A 23059-nucleotide genomic window follows, 5' to 3' on the forward strand; every position below is an offset into this window, starting at 1 on the left:
AACGGATTCTTACACAAAATGCACCACTGTTGGTAAGTAGCGCAGAGTTTGAAATTTGCAAAAAGAATTATATATTTGAAAAATAATTAATTTATGTTTTGGAATTCAACCATTAACAAGTACCTACCTTGGTACCTAATTAATTAAATTCAATATTTGAATATTAATATTTTTTAGTTAAGGAATTTAATCATAAACCAGTACCTAGGTAATTACTTATCAATAAAACGTCTTTTTCTTTTTATCCGAACAGTTTTTGCACGCTTTCATGACACAATCAGGCATTTTCTTTTTATACATTTTGGTTTCTAATTAAATGTCAAGATTACGTCACAGCTGGCGGTTAAAAAATGACTAAATTCGCGTAGGGCATGAGTTGAGTGATATAATTTTAGAAGGTTCAGAGTAAAACGCGGTCTGACTTTTCTTAATTAACACGTATTCTCGTATTTTCTCCATGGATATGGCACTAGAGCAGTGACTTTTGCATAATTATGATTTGAGCACGACGTGGATTCTCAGCCAATCACATAAGGCGATAAAACGAAAAATTCACCCTTATTACGAATATATAAATAACTCAAAAAGTCGCAATATAAAAAAAGTCTAAAATAAATAACACGTGTCCTTATTTACGAAAAAACGTTTGTTGAATCAGCTAATGGCAGGCAAGCCAACGTCCGGGCAGGACAACGTCTGTCGGGTTATCTAGTGTTAAATAAAATATTGATTGATTTGGTGTTTATTTTGTAGAACTCGATACTCAAACTTATAATATATGAAAACAAACACTGATTCGTTCAATTATATTTGTAAAAATAAAATAAAGTGTTCAGTATTCTCAAATTAGTGTTTTTCTTATATTATAAGTTTAAATAAAATACTAAATTAAAAAAATGTGGTGGGATTGCCAGGCTGAGGAAAGTGTTGACTGCATTTTTAATCCATATTGGTTGGAGGGAGTCAGAGAAATTGTTGTCCGATGTAAAAGGACGTAAGCTGGTTTCTCGTTTTACTAGTAATGACTTAGGACTTATAGAGATTTTGGTATTATTTATGTTTTCTCTGAATATTTATTGTTTACTTTTAAGACTGAAAAAGCACACATAACTGTAATTACTTTTTAATATTATTATAAAATACATAATTTACTGCCTTAGAACGGGGAAGCTATCCCTAGTTAGGTAGTTTAGATGAACCAACTGCAAAAATAAAAAATATGTTTGTTTACTTTTACTACTTAATTAATTTGTTGTACAAATAATAACTTGTAAATTGCTGTAATAAATATGTAAAAAATAAATAAATAAATAAAAAATTTAAACGGTAAGTAAATTTGTTTGTTTTTAGCGCTTTTTGGTTCATTATTATGTTTTATGGGTTTTATGTACATTATGTACAATTTACATATTTAAAGATTAATATATATTACAGTTCTTCAATGAAATCACAAAAAATATAAATATGAAAGATCTTTGGACGATAAACCATAGTTAACAAATCACAAAATCAGTATAGTTTTATTTTTTTTGTCAGACAAGTGCAACACAATAACTGATTATTTAAATGGACAACAACCAAAAATTTCAAATTTTGGTCGGTCGCCAGCGCAGCGGTTGTATACAATTATTTAATAACGTTTAATAAAATGCTTGACCACAAAGTTCATGTTTTTTTACCTAATGGTAAACGAACCCTGCTTTCTTATTTAACACTTTTTGGTCAGTGTCTAGGCTGATGAAGAATACAGTTTCACTTGGGATATAATATAACCAGAATCTATGGCAGGTATTTTCGTCCCGACCGCTACTCTCAGGTAAAAATCCTGGAAAGTAAAAATCGAATGCAGATACATAATATACATATGAGATCCGAGTGTAGTGGTTTTCGCATTCGCTAATCATGCTCGATGTCCCGGTTTCGATTCCTGGCAAAATCAACACGTGTTTTTCCACTGTAATATTTTAGCTTCTTGTCTCGAACCTGAAGCGTATAATTGGTCACTTATAAGAATTTAAAAAAATAATATTATTCAAAAAGTGTGTAGGGTAGTTAGGTATTTAAAGTATTTTTTCGTCTAAAATGTTTTATTTTTTAACACATTCATGACATTTTTCGGCAATATTTGGTGCCTATTTAGTATTTAGAGACTTAAAAAACGCCCCCATTCAAAAAAACCGATAAAACATTCCTTTGATAATATCTACTTTTCAGTGATTTTGATCCGAACCGCTTTTCATAGAAAAAATACCGGTAGCGCTTTCACAAAGGATTTTAGATTCTTTATCCCGAGTAAAGCGTGAAATCCTTAGAATTATTATGATTGAAAGGATGAGAGCCACGCAGGATACCTGCCTCCTTGTCGACCGTGACCCGCTGACGCTGACAGGTTAAGCAGGGTGAATATAATTTGGAGATTCTATTGTAAATAAAAAGGTAGTTCCAGTTTTTCTACCTTATTACTGACATATCACAATAATTTTTAATCATAATTTTTTTTTCTTCATATATAACAAACTTTTATTTTCGTAATAATTTCAAATATTTTGATAATAAAAATAATAATTACCTCAAGGGCGCTTTACAAAGTCATTTTAAAAAGATATAAATGTAATTTTAACTTTTTAATTTAAGAAAAATAATGTACTTTTTCATATTACTTTTCCACCACATGCTAAGAATTTATTCAAATGATTTAGAGAACAAGTGGGTTTTAAGTTTCTTACGAAATATCACTTCACTCTCACAGTTTCGGATTTCTGCTGGGAGAGCATTCCATGCCGTAGGGCCTGCGACCGCAAATGCACGTTCGCCGAATTTAGTGCGCTGTTTGCGAAGAGGTATAATAATTTTTCCTTTCGACGTAGATGTAGCTGATCTAAGCGTAAGACGTCTGTCAGCTAGTTCATCTGGAATGCAGAGTTCCCTTAGATATTCTGGAGCAGAGTTGTGCAGTGACTTATACATAAGCCAACAGAGTTTGTATTCCACCCTCTGTGGAAAACGTAGCCAGTGCAATTCCCGAAGTAGTGGAGTGATATGACTGAATTTAGAGATTCCAAAAATAAGTCTCGCTGCGGTATTTAGTACAGCCTGTAGGCGAGTCATTTTATTCATTGGTAGACCTGCGTAGATACCATTATAATAATCGACTCTAGACACTACAAACGCATTTATTAATTGACGGGCGGCATCAACTGGAAAATTTTTGCGTATGCATTTAATCTGTCTCAGCTGGTAAAAGCATGAACTTATCGTTCTACTAATTTGAGCGTCAAGAGAAAGGTCAGAATTAAGGATGACTCCCAGTAGTTTAACGGTGGGTAAAGCGGTACTCCTTACATCGGGTAGTGCCGTATCCTGGATCAAATTCTGTCGTCTGGCTGAAGCAATCCATATCTGTTCCGTTTAGATGGATTAAGTGTTAGTCTATTCTCAGCCATCCAGTTTCCTATTTTCTCAATGCATCTATTAATCAAATCAACAAGCACATTTCTCTCGCTCGGATTACAATAAAAATAAATCTGCGTATCATCTGCATAGCAGTGAGACCACAATCCACATTCTTTGATAATATTCTCTATATCTTTGGTGTACAGAAGATAGAGGAGTGGTCCGAGTACTGATCCGTAGGGTACTCCAGTAGACACCTTAAAGTTGGGTGAGCTATTACCCTGGAACACAACTGCATATTCTCTTTCATTAAGATATGAACTGAACCACATATGGGCCTGATCACGGATACCATAAGTTTTTTCCCGACGTTCAAGCAAAATGTTATGGTCTACAGTATCAAATGCAGCACTCATGTCCAAAAGAGCCAACAACACCAGATTACCAGAGTCTACCGCCGTTATGATGTCAGATAGCACACTTATCACTCCTGTCTCCGTAGAATGAAAACGTCGGTATGCCGATTGCCTTACCGAAAATAATGAATTCTGCTCGATATAATTAACGAGCCTATGAAAAACTATTTTTCTAATATTTTTGATACGATGGGAATATTTGAAATAGGGCGAAAATAGGAAAAATCTTCCACATCTAATTGTGAACTTTTTAAAAGAGGAGTTATATTCGCTTTCTTTATGGCTTTTGGAACAATGCTGTGTTCCATGGAAGTATTGAATAAGTCTGTTAAAAATGGAGCTAATGCGTTAATGCATTTTTTCAAAAGCCATATACTACTACTACTACCATCACGCCATTTCCCCGTTGGGGTAGGCAGAGAGAACGGATCGCCACACACGTCTATCCTGGCATACATTCCTAGCCACATTCATACATCTTGTCATACAGCCCTTCGGTTCTGTCTGCTTTTGACATGACCAAACTTAAGATTTTGGTTTATCTGATCATGCCACGTCTTCCTTGGTCGTCTTCATCTCACGTTACCGTTCTTTTTTGCCATATATACTTGTTTTACCATTCTTTCGTCGTCCATTAGTTCTACGTGACCAAACCATCTCAGAGACCCTTTCTTAATCTGATCAATTATACTTGACTCAGATTTACACTCTCGCCTGATTTCATCATTCGTAACCCTGTCATACATTGATTTCCCACACATTCATCTAAGAGATCGCATTTCAACCGCATTCACTCGGCTTTCATTCTTTCTCTGCCAGTTCCATGTTTCACTTCCATACATAAGTGTTGGGACTAAAACTCCGTTGTGCACTGCCAGTTTAGCTTTGATTGACATATTCTTATTAGCAATTACTGTGCTTAGTGCTCCGTTCCTTTTTTTGCCCGCATTCTCTTTCCTTTCAACAACTTTTTCTACTATTCCATCTCTTGAAAACATGCTTCTCAGATACACGAATTCTTCTGCTTGTTCGAGACATTCGTTGTTTACATTTATTATGCAGTCAGTAACCACACTATTTAGAAACTTCGGTGGTCTGTCTTATAACCTTATCGTTATTATGTAATTTAATTATTGTTGACTGCATGTTTCTATAAAACAAATGACTAAACAGTAATTTCCCTTTCCGCACGCAAGTGGTTCATAAGGCACAACATTGGTGCACCAAATTTATACAAAGGCAAGGTCAGCCTTATGTTTCAGGTGATAGCTCAGAGAGGGTGACCTTCAAGACATTAATCCTACAGACCAATCGGACTCATCCCGGTATTTGGTAAAGTACTCGAAAAGTTGATCAATGATGAACAACTGGCATTTTCATCGCAAAGGTAAGTTGAGTCAGAAGAAATACGGATTTAGGCCCAGAAATCTACAGAAGACGCTCTTAACGCATCAGTCAAGATAATCAGGACTGCACTGCAGGACAAGAAAATGATAGTAGCGATCTCGCTTGACATAAGATAACGCTTGGGGGCCATTTTCAATGTGCCAACTGAGCAGTTAGAAGTAAGAAGTGCGCTCGAAACTTGTTTTTGCTAGTGAAGAGCTATCATCAACAAAGGAAAGTTGTATCGTCACACTTCGACTCGAAAAGGTAACGACCAAAGGATGCGTCCAGGGATCTTCCTGCGGACCGAGCTTCTGGAAAAACATCTTAGATGATGTACTCCAGAAAGATTTGGGTGCGGGAGTCGAACTAAAGGCATTTGTGGACGACCTTCTCTTGACAGCCGTGGCAGACAATACCATGGAACTTGAGAGGATGACAAACAATGCGCTGAAGATTATTATAACACGGGGCTCAAAAGCTAAACTACATTTCGCCGAAGACAAAACCAACGCGATGTTTATAATCAGAAGAAAGGACTATGTGGACCACTTTCAGGTTTTGGGTCGTACCATAGATCGTAACCTAAATTGGTCCAAACACGTTGACAGTGTTTGTAAAAAAGCCGCAGGCATTACAAACAAACTCGTGAGAGCCGCCAAACCCACATGGGGTGCGTCGCCGGAGGTTATGCAGCAAATATAGGCAGGTAGGTAGGCGCTGTAGAGCTTCTGATTACGTTCGCCTCAAGCGTGTGGGTGGATGAAGGAAGCGAGGTATGTATGTAAAAACAGAGTGATATGGCGTTCCATCATCTCTGCCTACTCCTACGTGGAAATAATGGTTTGTTTGTTGCGTTGCAATATTTTGAGGACTGGCAATTTGCTATTCCAATGCAGTGCCGTATGCAATATGCGGATAAGGGAATGCTGATAACAATGTTCTTAAAAAGTATTGCGTTTTTAAAGTATTACGAATTTTGCGTATTCTGATAATAATTAAATAAATTATTATGCATTGAGGTCAAAAATGATGTAGGTATTTGTACACGAGATTTTAATCGGTAAAATATTTTGATTACTAGTGGCATCTATGAAAATAATTCTAGAACTGTTTATGATATTAATGACCAAAAAATATTCTTCCAAGCTTCAAACCAATTTAAGGAACTCTTATTAGTTCGTTTAACGTCAATAGATGGCAGTGTAAAATTTTACAACTGCTCCTTCATAGTATCATAATAGTTTTTTTGGAAATCCAGCCCTACGAGAAATTGGATACAAATTTTTTTTTCTTGCGCGTGGTAAAAATTAGAGCATAGAGAGAAGAACCTCTGACGTCACACGCGGAGTTTATTTCAGAAATACAAAACTTTCAAAAATCAAAGCGCTGATAATACGATACATAAAAATACATTTTTTTTGCTCAGTTTAATAGTCTTATTAACAAATTAATAATATTAAAAAAAAAAACACTGAACTTCCTCATCAGATGAATGAATTAATTCTCATTATTTATCGGAGGTAAGCATAATATAACCACGTGTTTTAAGACATTCCGGAAAAAGGTGGAATCTCATGGATATAATTTCCCAATAAAACTCAATCTAGGAGTTTTTCGTACAAGAAAAAATATAAAATATCATAATCGATTATAATCAATATCATTTGGACCCGGTGGTGCACAGGGAACTGCATTAGTACACCAAACGCAATGTACAGTGGGTGGCCAAATTATTCGGAACAGTACACCTTATTTGTAATTTTCAAATTTAGATAAATTTTTCGAGCAAATAAATTCGTTTTAATTTGGTTTTCTTTTGTTTATAATAACGGCATTTATCAATACTATTCCTGGCCGATTACCTTTCTTTCCTATCCTTCCCCTGACCTATCCTTATGGTACCTACCTAACACCAAGATAGAAGATATTCAAAATTAGAATATTCGGATTTAGAACACAAAACATACAACATTTTTGACTTCACATAAAATCGGATAAAAAGTGCACAGATTCGTCGCGCGTCGTGGGAAACATTGTTACATTTTATAGTTCATTTTGTCATCCAGTGCCTAAAATTGAAGAACATTAACATTATATTAAAGGTAGGTATCCATTCCATGTTCCTATCCTTTCTTCAATTGTTTCCCTATCACAAAACTGATCAAATTCTTTTTTCATTTACAGTCCACCTTTTCGTTAACAACCTGTATTGACGTAATAACTTATATTTATATAAAAGTTGTTAATTTAAAAAATACTTGGTACACTTTCACTTATTTATTATTACCTCTAATGGGCATCTTCAGACTTAAGATGCCCATTAGATGATGAAAGCGTTAATTGGTCAAAATAAATAAGTGAAAGTGTACCAAGTATTTTTTAAATTAATAACTTATATGTAAATATAAGTTATTACATCATTACAATGGAATTCCATCAAGAATTATCAATAAATAATTTGAATGAAAAAAAAACCTGTTTTGCTTTAAAATTATAGTAAGACTGTCAGTTAAAGTCAAAAAGTTAAGTGATTTTTCATTTAGCTGTTAATTGAAAAGTTTTGTGTGTGTGAGCTCAATTATTAATTATTGGAACGATTTTTTTGCAAGTTTTCTTAGTTTAACAGTATCAGAACGGAAGTATTTTGTAATAGTTTATTATTTTTTCTAATGTAATGCGTAAATTTCAACTTCCTTATCACTTACCATAATATCATATACGTTTTTTAGTTTAACCAAGTCTGCAGGCGCATCTTTAAGAAAATCTTGCGAAGTACAAAGCTCGACAAATACCTACTTCCTTCCACATATTACCAAAGAGGTAAAGCAGTACTCACAGACGTTTCGAAGTCAGCAGCTAACCGAATTAAAATGAACATTGATAGAAAACGTCCCCTAGAGCAGACCGTTTAGCTTACGAAACGGGAGATCGCAACATATTTCAGTGCCTGAAATATGTTCACTTAAATAGGAAATTATTTAGTCATAATTTAAATCGTATTAGCAATAGATCCGATAGTGTACTGTCAGTTTCAGAATGCAGAACTAAGTTTGCACAGAGGCACTCCTTACATGTTGGTCCTAGATCCTTCAATCTTCTACCTAAGGAATTACAACTCATTAAATCGCTGGTACATTAAAAAGTAGGTTTGAGGTCTTGGATTAGTATGGAAGGAACAGGTAGACACCTTTAAAAAATAAAAAATAAATAAATAAAAAAAATCCATACTGCAAATGAATCCTTTTTTCGTAATATCAGCTTATGTTAATTTTGTTTTTCTTTTCTTTTCTTTTCATGGTCATATCGTACCGTATTTGTATGCTATGAACTTATGAATCATTAAAAAAGGAATGGCCCACGCTCAGACGCTGAAGTCTTTGTGGGCATTTTTTCACATTATGTTAAAACTTAATTTTAAGATGTAGTTTTTTAAAGTGTATTTTCGCAATTAAAATTCCATGTAAATATACAAACAAACAAACAAACCATCACGCCGTTTCTCCGTAGGGGTAGGCAGAGAGGATAGAACGCCATATCACTCGATCTTGGCATACAGGCCTCGCTTCCTCTACATTCATACATCTTCTCATGCACGCACGCCGATTATTCTTACTTTTGACATGTCCATCTTCAAGTATTTAATAGACTAGATCGTGCCATGTCTTTCTCGGTCTTACCGTTTTTTGCATTGTAGATCTTTTTAGCCGTTCTTTCGCCATCCATTCGCTCTGTTTAGAAAAAATAAACAAATTAAAAATATATCTTTGAAACTATATATTGTTCATAAATTTAGATTTAGGGCAAAGAAACATAAAAAAGCAATTAACACCATTTATTACATAAAATAACAAAAATAATTAAAATGATAAGTAGGTATGTAAAAAAAAAAACGTCCACAGAATATTTAAAAGAAAATAAGTAGGAAAAACGATAAAAAAAGAAAACATAATTTTTCATCAGGTGAATCATAACTTTCGTCATCAGAAACATTAAAAAATAAATTAGTTTTTTGGTGAGATCTTCAGATAATGCAATTTTCCGTAACCAGTATTTGGCTTCAGACGTGGTCATTGTATTTTTCTGAAAACAAATATTTTTCAATTATACAAAAAAAAAATTGTCCTAACGTATTGACCGAAGCGCCGCAGCATGTCCTTCTGATCCGAAGTCGTGAAGGTAATTCGTGTGGCAGATGAAGAAGTGTGACATAAACAAAACGGTGTGCATGTGCGTGCAATACACGCGAAGCTATTGTAAACGTTCCACTGTAACCCGTGATCTACTGTAACCTGTGATCCACTGTAACCTGTGATCTACTGTAACCCGTGATCCACTGTTACACATGCACCCCTACCTGATTTCAGTTTGAATATCCCAGAGGCGTAATCTGCCGGTCGAAAAGTCATTGTTTTTAATATAGAAAACTTTAAAGTATATTTTTTATTAGAAATACCGAAGAAAATGATTGAATTTTGAAAATGGCGCTATTTTGAAAGAAATTGTCAAATTTAATAATTTCACTTTTATTAGACCGAATGCGTTGCCGTCGGCGCGGCGCGGCGTCAGCCGCGTCACTACCGCCCGTCGCACCGGTTATGAAATCTCTGTTGTAATAAGTTCTGTCTGTGTTTTTCCAAATGCCCTTTGCACCACCTGGTGTTGACAGAGGAATGATGATGACACGTGAACAGTGAATTAAAAGATCCGTTTATTCCTCCACAATATGTTAAAATAGTGAGGACCATTACATCGTCATGAAATAATGATTCACATTACACTATAAAAATTCATTATTCATCAAGTTATCAAATAATCAGCGCGTTTGCACACCATGCAGGGTGCCTCGAGTTTGATTCCTCACAGAATAAATATTTATTTTGAAAGGCGATTTAACACAAAAATATTTTTTAGTCCTGGGGCCGCGGTTACAAACGCTACCTACATCGGTTCATATCGAGACGGTATCAAAAGTAAAATCGACATTTATGTACAAAGATGTGTTTACTTGTACTAAGATTTAAACCATCTCTGTCGGTAACCTGTAATTGAACATGTTTAGAAAGAAAAAAAATACCTCCATAATATTATATTTTCCACACAGAAAACTTAATTTTACTTTGTAGATAAAATTGAAGATAAATATTAACTTCCTATGGTACTACGGGCCCTGAACTGGTACTTTAAGCGTAAGACTAATCATCTTCGGTTCATGTGTCATAATAACAAATATCAAGTCACGTCGTGAAAGGTGGACCAACGCAGTGCCCTTTGCACTATTTAATGCGATATAGGAATGATGATGAAGATTAAAATCAAAAATTAATTTTATAAATTCAACCGCTCCGCCCATGCGCTCTGTAGCTGCTAGACATGTTTTCCAGCACCTGTCTTTAAAAAGCATGGTTTGAGTTTTAGCAGTATTTTTTTTTGAAAAGGTGTTGGTAGCTAAAACTACAATCGCTCAAGAACTATGTAGCTGCAAGATGTGTTATAAACTAGCTTTTATCTATTACTAATTTATTCATTTACTTATTGTAAAGCATCACATTCACATAGAATGTGTCTAGGTGTTTCCTCATCTGCACTGCAGAACCCACATCTAGAAGTTTCGGAAAGGTTCATTCTAGCAATGTGTTTGTTCAATCTGCAGTGCCCTGAAAGGGCTATAGTGATAACCCTCACTTGGTTTCGGCGGAGCTTTATTAGGTCAAAAGCAAAACTTTGCGAGTATCCTTTTATCAGTTCCTTCGCATGGTGCTAACCGGGTACCTTTTGCCAGATCATTACACTCTCCTTACATACAACTATACACGTTTTCGTACATAAATATGGGTTTTACTTTATACGTTTGTAATCGCGGCCTAGGATAAATGTGTGTCAATTTTATTTAATTTTTTTTATTCATAAATTTCATAAAAAGTACATGTTTTTGTAAAATTCGAAAACATATCTACTTTTACACATCTAGTAAATGTTATCACTGTAACTCTCCAAAAAAAGAGACTAACTCTGCTTTTTCTTTTCTAGTTTTATGTTTTTTTTGTGTTTTCTGTCTTTTTCATTTGAATAAATATTTAAACCACCCCTATTCGAAAATATATTAAAATACAATAAAATGAAACCTAAATAAAATATAAAATAATTTTAAATGCTTCGCTCGCGCCTGTAAGATATTGGTCAGGCAACCGTGCCTGTATTATGTTAGTCAAAAGTATATCTACCAGGCGCACATAACACCAGAGAATACAAAGAGCTGTGACAGGCAAATATTACGGAGATTTCTCCCCACCCCCTTCCTTCCCTACCTCTTTTTCCTACCTCTATCCCTAACCCCCGACCCCGACCCCCGAAGCCCCGGGCCGTTATTTGTTATGTAAATCTGAGTGGGCGTAAAAAATCCCGCTTAGGATCTGCGTAAAGATGTGCGGTAAAGAATTCTAGAAAAATCTTTTCATATAAGGAGATTTAAATACGGACAGTAGTGTCTATATAATGGTACGCGGATATCTCTGAAACACTCACTCAAAAATATTAATAGGATAGCGGTGTCTGGGAATTTTTATGAATAGGTATTTGAACATTGTTTTTCCATCACTCCAACAGGGAAGCGTCGGTGTTTTTTTATAATAGGTAGGTATTATTTTCCGGTTGAAACTTGAGTTTAAATCCGATCAATATATTCAAATATGTAAAAAACATTATCCATTTCTAGGTGATGTAGCTGATATAATTTATCTAATAAAAATTGCTCTCTGTTTCTCTGTTTAGATTGACTGTCCTGAACTACTGTGTAAATTCTCTATTAATGTTCCTCCCAAAATTCTAATCAATAACCTTTTTCTTCATATTCCTCTTGTTTCATCTAACTGTTGGAAAAATTCATATTTATGGCAAACTTTTAATAATTTTAATATAATAACAAAATCATTAAACATAGATTTATTTGCAAATAATCATAATGACGTGCGGCGTTTGCTTTAGAAATAATTCGTAGTATATTTTCTTTTCTTTTGGATTTACATTAGATTACTGTTTATTTTATGTTCGAGAATCTTTTTTATCTTACAGTGATGCTATTTGTGAAAACCTGGAATTGGCTTATTTGATTTTTTTTATATATAATATAAATATAGCTGTTGGTTATCCAAATAAAGAATTAAAAAAATAAAAAAAATAATAGAAAATAATAATTGATAGCTTTCTTAATATGTAGTTTTATTTCTTTATATTTTGAATCAGGTCGTGATCCCATAGCTAGCGTTGCGGACTCACGGATCAGAGGTCCGAGGTCCGAGGTTCGAACCCCACTCTACCCCAATTTAATTACTATTTTTTTAACAGTGAGTTATTTACAAAGCTAATTAAATTTATTTCAACAGAGAGGGAACACATTTTTGAGAAGGGAATATGGAAGTCTAGGCATTTACAGGCATGTCATTGGCTGGTTTAAGTGGCCACTTTACACACTGTGTAACATTCACCATTCTGCCCATGTTTAAACATCCACATTTCCTCAACTCTTCCATCTGTTGACTTTTGTGAAGTAAAGAGCTGAAAAATTTATCACGTGGGTGAGATTCATCCGGCTGAACTAAATCACCTACTAGGCAACGCCTGAAAACAATTTTCCATTTTTTATACTTCTTCTTTTACCAGGTAGTAATTCAACAATGTTTGAGTATGTCTAAATGCTTCAGACTGGCTGGATTTCCTCCCTAGGGAGTTATTCATATTTAAAATTATTTCAACAGAGAGGGAAAACATTTTATAGAAGGGAGGAAATCCAGCCAGTCTGCAAGCATTAACATACTCAAATATTGTTGTATTTACAACTCGCTGAAACTGGCCCTAAAAAATTTAATATCTTTTCTAGAAAAAAAAAACAAAGTTTAACAAAGCGCCCTTAAGCAATTATGTATGTTACTAAAGTGGCGCTTTATAATGTTGTCAAAAAAAAAAAAATCCAACTGCAGTGCGATAATGCACCTTCAAGAAACGCCTGAAACATTATTATACATCTCCAGAATCCTGAGTTCCCTGAATTTTTACTGTTTTTTTAAAAATATATTTTGCCATCCCTTTTTCTTTCCTTGGTTCCTCTTTCTCTCTCCTTCCAAAATCATTTAATATGTAAACATAAAATACTTTTTTTTAAAGTTAATATGTGCAAGCCTGATCTCCCAATAAAAAAAGCTGTTTGTTTGAATTAATTGGGTTATTTTAATTTTATGTATGTATCTTTTGATACGTATTCATAGTTTTTTAGTACTTACAATATTTAGACCAACTCTTTTTTTGACCAGTCTGTTTTTTGGTTGGCTGGAAGATATTGCTTTCAGCAATAAGTCCCCCAAAGTACTTGAAGTTTTAAATAAATAAATAATGTAAGAACCCGCTATTTGTTGAGAAATGGATTTGAATAATGAGGAAGCTCAGGGATACGGAAAATTGGATTTAAAAAACGGTTTTAATAAAAATGAATCATATTGAACAATATCGCAGATTTTTGTCATCAACAAATAAATTGTTTTTTTTTTTAAGGAATTGCCCGCTAAGCCTCTATTCTAGAGGTTTTTAAGCAGGTGGAAAAGAGAGGATGTGGAAGGATGTTATGAAAAATACACCACAACACCCAGACCAATTGAGAAAAAATCTTTTTTTGATTTTTTCTTGCAACTGGCGAGAATCGAACCTGTGACGCCAGTTTCACAGTTAGTCGTCTAAACAACTGCGCCACGGCGCCTGCCCCTGTTGCTTGCGATTGACATGTGTTGTGATAGATTTCCGATTCCCGGGAAGCAATTTTTTTAAACATTTAGTAGATTTTGACAGCCACGGGGTTTTACCTTTAAATGTCGGAATAACTCACGGATGAGAACTAGTGACATCACGGGCGGAGCAATAACAAAGCTTAATAAAATTATAGCGATGACAATAAAATTTGATCCACATTAATCCGTTTTTTGCCTAGTTTGATACTTTATTAACAAATTGAAAAAAAAAATAACTTCTCCATTTAAGTTAGTTTGAATATGAGGTGCCATAGTAACAATCAAATGCCTTCGCTAATCTAATAGATTCAGAGCTAAAAAAGAAGGTTCAATTTATCGCACTTTTTACTTTAGAGCTGATTTGATTGAAATCTATTTGTAGAATGTTCTAGAATACCTTCAAAGTAAAGAATGTAGTTTTATTCTAAGAAGCCCTAAGATTCTCATATTCTTTCAATTTGTTTTGGTTGAATTCTCTGAGAGCGATTGTTTCATCTTAATAAACAACAAAGAAGCCTATGAAAGTTGTTTTCCTCGAAGAATTGCCTTCCTTCAAGTTCCACCTAGTTTAAGGGGAGGGGTGCTCTGAATATTAGGGCTGCCGCATTTTTATTTTTAAATATTTATTTATATTGACAAATTACAACAGGGATGGAGAACAATATGCAGCTACAGTAGTTAATGTGTGGATCAATTATTGCGTTGTAAATAATTTTGCATGAATCCTTATTAACAAATCTTCTGATTCTTTCCAAAATCATTTTTATTGCAATCTTTCTTGTTACCCTTATTAATGAAATATATGTTTCGAATGTTTCGAATCCATAATTACACCTAAATATTTAATTTCACTTACTTAATTCAGTTTTTCATTATCTGTTAAAATAGGTAAATATAAACCGTCAAGTTTTGGGTAGGTACATCGATATGAAACAGGGGGAAGCGTATTTACACATATTTACGCTCTAAAATGACATAGCTCCAGTATAACGCCATAGTTGAAGATAAAATTCTCCCGACCGACTGCAAAGATATACTACCGATCCCCCTATCATCAAGTTTTGATGTAAGTACATCGGTTTACACCGACGGGTCTAGAATCCATTGATACGTTTATCTACGCATTAAAAGAGTCAAAATTTTTGTCCCACCGAGCAATTTTTCTTTAATTATGATTTATTTTAATTTTTAATCGTTTTGAGGTTGGTACTTTTTTTCTTAAAAGCCTAATAAAAATATGAGAGAGAAAATAGTTAATTTTCAAGTCGAATTAAATTCCGACATAACTGTCAGTTTAATAAAACGAAAGCCTAGATGCAAAAAAAATATCACTAGGTTCTGTTACCACTGTAAAAAAAAAATAGTTATTTTATTTTTTCCATCTGTTTTACTATCTTTCTGAGAGAATGTATCGAGAGTCGGCCTTGTAATCGCTCAGTACCTACTACCTCAGTAGATGCAGACGATCGCTAAGCATATCGTTTTGGCAAAGGTTAAAAGTCATATAAAAATCATATTCAAGCGAGCTTTTTTTTTGCTTGAATTGGGATTTATTCGAGTTTATAATCGCTTTGAAGTGGGCACTTTCTATCACAGAAGCCTATTTAAAATATAAATAAGAACTATTTTAAATGTTAATGAAGTAAGGAACGCGGACTAATTTTTGCGGTCATTCATTGGTTTGTTTCGATCATATGATATCGATATGGCAAGCAGGTAGAACATATCGAGTTAGGATATAGATAGTACAGAAGTTAAGTTTACCGTCTCGATATATACAGATGAAGATAGCGTTCATAATTGAGGCCCAGAGATTGCAGCGACTCGTTGACTTGGGCTTGTATTTCCTCCGAAGAGCAGCTCCTCTAACCAGGAACATGCCCATTTATGTGAACAACCCATGCGATCTAATATTATCAGTGGTGCCAAACCTTCTGAAGAGTTTTTTTGTTTTTTTTTTCTCAGCCCTGAATGTTCCGTTATACAAAGGGTGCCCACCCGCCCCCACAATCCCGGACCAATGTGTACATTGTGCAGAATATTATTTGCATAACGCGGCATAATGGGATCCGGCTGGCCACGCCCCCCGCTGACATGTTGGCCGCTGGGCCCGCCCTCGAGCCCTGATTGGCCGGAGGACACCCCTCCGCTCCCCGCCGTGGGGTAAATGTTTTGCTTGCCAAGGTATACTGGGTTACGGCTGCGGTCCATGGGTGGAGCGTGGTGAGAAATAGCAACTATGTTATTGCTGTTTTATGAAAATATTATTATGCTGTTTCGTAGTATTTCAATTACGTTGCATAGTTCTATGGACATACTCGTATACTTACTAAAAATACCATTGTATATTTGAATAACCTAAACTTAATTTAATATAGGTACTAGGTAGATAAAATTTACGATTGGACGAGATATTATAATTAAAAAAATAATTGATTAATTAAAAATAGCGTCATGGCTAAAACGTTTGACTTACACACGGTAGGCTCTGGGTTAGAATCCTGACGAGAACACAAAAAATGTATTTTTATCAAGTCCGGGTATTCTGTGCTGTTATTTAACACTGTAATTGGGTCTTCTGGCTCGTTGTGACAAAAAATATTTGTTAGCTAAAAAGCTTTAATAAAAAATGGAAACAAACTTTACATCAACTTTTGATATGCTAGAGGTTTTGTTAAGTTTTTTTTAAAGTACCTTCTAACAGTTTTCCAAAATTTTAAATTTGGGGGCTATTTTCAAATAGGAATCAAGTTGTGGTAGAGTAGAGTTCGAACCTGATACACTAGCCCGCGACACTCTAGCTAGCTAAGGGATCACAACCCGGTTCGTTTAAGTTTTTTATTTGTTTAATATAATTAACCAGGATGCTTCAATTAAAAAAAAAACTCGTTTTTGTAATTTCCCAACATGTTAAAATATTATTTTATGAATATCGGATAAATATCGTAGAAAAACGATGGATGTGCGGAAAATTAGATTTTTACTTTATTTAACATTTGATCTTGAAAAAGTTAGATTAACGCTATATTCAAGGTTTGGAAAATATATTACAAATAACTAACCCAAGTATCAAATGATATACTTTTGTCTTTGTAAGTTGTTACGTAAAATGTCAAAAATTTTGTTTACAACGCTCTCATGTAAATTTGAAAAAAATCGCATCCATCGTTGTCCTACGATCACGGTGATTAATTGAAAGGATTATATTAATTTTATTTGTATTTATTTGTTTATTGCAGTAGGCCGCTGAATTACAGCATACAACATTTAAATTAGGTATAATTTACATTTTATTATTGTGATTTCACCAATAGTTGAACCCGAAGTCCTGCGTGCGCGAAGCAATCGTCTTAGAACAAAATTAGACTTCCATTTAGGAAAAAGGCAAAGTCACAAAATTCAATTTTATTTAAAGCAATTAAAAAGTATTACGAAATGGAAAAAAATATTTATGAAGAAAAAAACATATCAAAATTTAAAATAATGGTCAAGACATATGTGATAAACAATTTATAAATTGAATATATTTGCAATGTTATTATTAGAACACACATAACAATATGTATGATATGTGTGCCCTATTTTAAGATTTAAATTAAGATTAAGATTTAGCCAAGCGGCCAACTGAAGTCACCATTTTCTTTTTGGTATATTTTTAATTAAAAAAAATTGTGGAGTTGTTATACCTGGTTCAAAATATAAAGGCGCAGATTGGTATATATTAAACTCTGTATTTAAAAAAAAAAAACTGAACGTAAATAATTGTCTATATCCAGACGGATGTAGAATTCAGTTGTGTGTGCGAAATAGAACCAGCATCGTTTTTTCTAATTGAGGACTACTCTCAAGTAAAATTTGAAACGAAATTGAGTGGAGATAAATCGGTCTCATAGCGTAGTCGTTTCCTAGCGTATTTGCCTACTATGCTTGAGGCACCGGGTCAATTTCTGGCACTTGATAAAAAAATCTGTTCAATAATCTCGCGAAAACCATTATTTACTCAGAAGATTTTCAAATAATAAAAAGGAAATATAAAATAATAACTCCCTTTACACCTTATAGTTGATTTTAATTAAAATATGTATTGTAAAATGTATAGTAAATTAGGTGTGTAAAACAAACCTTAAAAAAAAAAACGTGTTTCAAAGCAAAATCTCTAGACTTAGTGGGTTACTAAAATTATAACATGTAACTTCAAATATAATTAACAAATTACAACAGGATAGAGAATACCTTCAAGAAGGGAATGCGGAAGTCTAGGCATTTACTGGGCTTATAATCTGTCATTGGCGAATTTAAGTGACCACTTTACACACTATGAACATTTATAATTTTTCCTATATTTAAACATTCAAATTTCTTCGATAAACGCGGTACTGCAGAACTGAATGTAAATACTCGTTTGAAATGCGGTTTGACGCTGCAATATGTCACTGCAAGTTTAACACTTTTATAACTAAATATAACATAACAATACATAAGTCATTTTTTTTTACTTACACAAACAAAATAAATATATAAAAACGCTTTTAAGAATGGAGGAAATGATAAATCTAGAACTAAGGAAGATAAGGTCGGTAACATCACATGCAACGCAGATGATGCATCCATAGTGGTTGTGAACATTCCTGATGATTTTAAATGAAACATGAAAAAGATTTTTTTTTTAATACTTACTACAGTAAATGTAGACAATTCTCTAAAACCGAAAAATGTTTTTTTTTTTTTTTTAAAGGAATAACCCACTAAGCATCTATTTTAACAGGAGGTGGGATAGAGGGGATATGAAAGGAGGTAAGGAAAAATACACCACAACACCCAGACCAATTGAGAAAAAAATCTTCCCTGGATTTTTTTTTTGCAACTGGCGACGCCAGTTTTACAGTTGGCCGTCTAACCAATTGCGTCACGGCACCTGTGAATTAATTGTCAAATTGAATAAGTTCTAACTAAAAAAATATGATAGAATTCAGTAACCATCTAAAGTATATTTCTTACTTTAAAAAATAAAATATTAACAGAAAAACGTTAATTATATACTTACGGTTACAATAACACGCGTATAATAACTGGGTGATAGTGATATGTAGCATTTCATTGTGTCTGTTTATTCTTACAAGGAAATGCTGTAATAATTGTATAAAATAGCTTTCTATAAGGTTTAACGTTTATGTTTTCGTAAAATCAAATTCGTCATCCAAACGTATGTAATAAATTCCAAATTTTATGTCGCTACTTAACTGATAATAATTAAACTACACTTTGATGCATAAACCAAATGTACAAAATATGCATTTAAATGTACAAAATATATTTCTTCGCAATGCTAATTTTCTTTATATTCTTTTGTTAAATAATTTAGTATATTTTCAAAAGCATGAATTTCGCTTTGTAAGTACTTACATATTGCTCAAATACTAGACAAAAAAATATTCTAAATAAATAGATACCAACATAATATTAAAATTCCTAAATTCCACGCAAGTCATGGTAAAAATAGTTTTGTCTTCAAAGGTGTAAAAAAAAGTTATAATCTTTCCAATGAACTAAAAACTATTAAAAATAATATATCAATAAATAAATTTAAAGTAAATCTAAAGAAATTTTTTGAGCACGTGTAAAAACTACATTAAATTAAAATTAGTATGAATGTTTTATTGTTTTATGTTTTTTCTTTATATATCCTATGTTTTTATTTTTTTCTAATGTACTCGTATTTATTTAATTATCTAAACTCTAATAATAAACAACTACAACAGTGAAAGTAAATTTCCAAGCACAAAAGTTAGTCTCTTTTTTAGAGAGTTACAGTGATAACATTCACTAGATGTGTAAAAGTAGATATGTATAGAACATTATAAAAACATGTTAATTTTATGAAATTCATTAATAAAAATTAAAAAAAAATATATTTGTTAACTAATACATAAAATATAGAATAAAGGCCGCGACCGTAGCGTGGCTTGTTTCTCGGCTCAATATAAACTTATGTATATATTTTAAAATTTTATTTATTAACCCTTATGGATTACATACATTAAAAAAAAAATGTTTTTGCTTTTTTAAATTCACATTCTACTGTAAATTTTTATATCTTTAACATCTTCTGTAAAGGTTGTCTGAGTCCTATGTTTAGTTTTGTCTGGTAGTTTATTGTATAATTTCAGTCCCTGGTTTATTAGTCTCGATTGTCCTTGTCTGGTTTTAGAAGGTTGTTTATGTTATTTTATGTATTGTGTCCATGTTTACTACAATTCTTTTCAAGTTTTAGTTCTTTGTCTACAATTACGTTAGCGGCTAATTTATGAATAAGTTTTATTAATATCGGCACAGGACTTATGTTTTGTGCTAATATTATTACTATGATTGTTTTTAGTATTTTTGTAAATATGTGTATACGTATGTTTACATTTTCGTGTATATTATTTAGATATCAAGTATTGTAACTAGGAACGTAATATAAATCATGAAAATGAATGCTCCGACACGGATGTGTTTTAGTTCTTATAAAAAATAAAGTATCATATAAAATAAATAAGCAAATATTTTTTATTACACCCGAAATTCAATACCAAATATATTATGTATATGTAAACAAATTGATATTAATGTGATTTGATTGTTAGCTTCATGTTATTTTGATACAATATTTTAACGATAGTGTTACATTCGGTATTTTTCTTTTTAAAATACTACCTAAAATTACCAATATGTGTTAAAAACTTGAATATAAATGGGTTATGCCAATGTTGCAAATAAATCCAGTTAGCGCGCGTAATGGACGATAATGACGTGGTAAGTATGTATATACGCTTTGTATAATTACAATAGCCATAATATTATTTATCACAACCCCCGTAGCCACCCTCCTCGCTATTTAGCCGCCAGTGCAAAGTTTAGTCTGCCGGTGGACCGTTATGAAGTTAGGCATCGATCCTCGGGGACACGCCTCCGGGGCGGAGCTACGCCACTGGCGGCCGCTGGCTTCAGCGACGCTCAATCCGTTACATTCGTTAGTCGACGGACGCCGCCGATAGCCGGTACCGAGCACCGACGGACTTAGCGTCGTGAAAAACATCGTTCAACGAAACAGTGACCGAAGTTTGTTTGACATAGTAAAATTAATTAAGCTAAATTTCCACATTTGTGTTGGGAAACATTGATAGATTTGATGCAAGTGACGTAATTTCACCATGGTAAAATACTATAAATATGAGTTTTAAGAGTTGATTAAAGATTTTTTAGTTGGAGAATCAACTTCACCGCTTAATTCGATCGACTCTACGAGTTTTATAAGTCGGTTATGTGATTTGCAATAACCTTTTTGGATTTTTTTAAGGCGATGGTGCGTGAGAAATGTTAAGTGTGCAGGAGTCAGTGTGAATGAGCTATGAGGAGTGGGCCGCGGGGGGCCCGGGGCAGGCCCTGGACCTGCGCCCCCTCGCCCCCGAGGAGCGCTACCTGCGCCTGTGCGATAGCAAGCCCGAGCCCGACTTCTACCCGTCCAGAGAAGACAGCGAGATGGAAGAGTACTTGCGCAAGCGGGAACAGATGTCCCTCGAATACATCCAGAAACACGAGGAACCGCTGTCGGTGGATGACGCTTCGCCGGTCTTCATGTCCGGGTCGACGGAGAGCGACGTCTCTCCTTCCAGCAAGCCCAAGTCCGGGCTCATCAAGCCTCCGTACTCCTACATCGCTCTTATCACGATGGCCATCTTGCAGTCTCCGCACAAGAAACTGACTCTGAGCGGTATCTGCGAGTTTATCATGACTCGGTTTCCTTATTACCGGGAAAAGTTTCCAGCTTGGCAAAACTCGATTCGGCATAATCTGTCGCTGAACGATTGTTTTATAAAGATTCCGCGGGAGCCAGGAAATCCCGGTAAAGGGAATTACTGGACTTTGGACCCGCTGGCGGAGGACATGTTCGACAACGGAAGTTTTCTGAGAAGGAGAAAACGGTATAAGAGGCCTGCTGGGGGAATGTTGCTGAGAGAGCAGCGGGCGTTGGCTTCTCTGCTGGGTCCCGAAGCGTACTGTTTGCCTCCCTTGCCTCTGCCGCTCTCGCTCTTCCCTTACTGCCTGCCCCCGCTGGGGCTGCCGCCGCCGCCCCTGCTGGCCCCGCGCCCTCTGAGGCCCGCGCCGCGCACGGAGCTCCTCTCCTCCTCCCGCAAGCTGGGTCAGGGCTTCTCCATAGAGTCCCTGCTCGGACCCCCGGCGCCGCCGCCCTGCTCGGCGCCTCCCCTGCGGCGCTCCGCCTTCTCGCCCCTCGCGCCGCCCGACGACTGGAGCAGATGAAGCCGAAGTTACTGCTCCAGCGAAGACGATTTCCCAGGAAACCCGGCTGAACAGTTTGGAAATAATGTGCTAAACGCGAATAATTATTTTTTCAGTGAAATGATTCGCGCGAACAGATATTGACGCTAAAATTTTCAGTGATTTCAGAACGCTTTCTTCTGAAACCTGTATACGTCGAACTAATTTTAAAGTGACGAAAAGAAAGCAAAATGTACTTCTGTGAACTTATGGATAATAAAGTAAAGTTTGTTATGTATCTACCTATGTAGGTATCTAGTCAATGTATATACTTATCATATTTTTTAGTTTAGTTGTATAAAAAAAGTACCTTATCTGTACAATGTTGGATCCTCTCTGCACTTTATTTTGTGAGTTTAATAAGTAAAATCAAAGAATATAATGATGAAAATATGTAGATATGATTTCTGTAAATATATGAGGTATATTTAAAGAATTTATTATTGAAACATATGAACCAACTGATAAACTCAATAGTGTAAGGAAAATAGCAATAAATATAGGTATTCGTGTTTAAACTTTATTTTTAGATGAAGCCAAATAATATTCGCATCTAAAAGAGTGTATAAAATGTAATCATTAAATTTAGTAGAACCAACCAACTGAATAAAACATAATGTGAAAGAAAGCATTTTTTTGTTAACCTATAAATTTTACCTGCAAACTTATTATGTTACATATATAGCGTAAATATTGTGCAGCATAAAATAAATAACTTACTGGTGATAACATGTAACGGAAAAGTCCGAAATATTAGTTAAGAATTTAAAA

At 34.4% G+C, this 23059-nt stretch overlaps 1 protein-coding gene across 1 annotated transcript; it reads left to right on the forward strand.

Moving 5' to 3' along the window:
- Positions 1-20996: 20996 nt before the first annotated feature.
- LOC148273711 (forkhead box protein D4-like 3) lies at positions 20997-22687 on the forward strand. The gene has a single exon (XM_088238326.1). The coding sequence runs from the start codon at positions 21353-21355 to the stop codon at positions 22268-22270; it is 918 nt and encodes a 305-aa protein (XP_088094452.1). The 5' UTR covers positions 20997-21352; the 3' UTR covers positions 22271-22687.
- The last annotated feature ends 372 nt before the right edge of the window (positions 22688-23059 follow it).

Source organism: Micrasema longulum, unplaced genomic scaffold, assembly GCF_059751315.1.
Source record: "Micrasema longulum isolate JH-2025_06_02 unplaced genomic scaffold, ASM5975131v1 h1tg001861l, whole genome shotgun sequence".
Taxonomy (NCBI): Eukaryota; Metazoa; Arthropoda; class Insecta; order Trichoptera; family Brachycentridae; genus Micrasema; species Micrasema longulum.

Coding starts and splice junctions, on each gene's coding strand:
- LOC148273711 (XM_088238326.1), top strand. CDS start 21,353: ATGAGCTATGAGGAGTGGGCCGCGGGGGGCCCGGGGCAGGCCCTGGAC.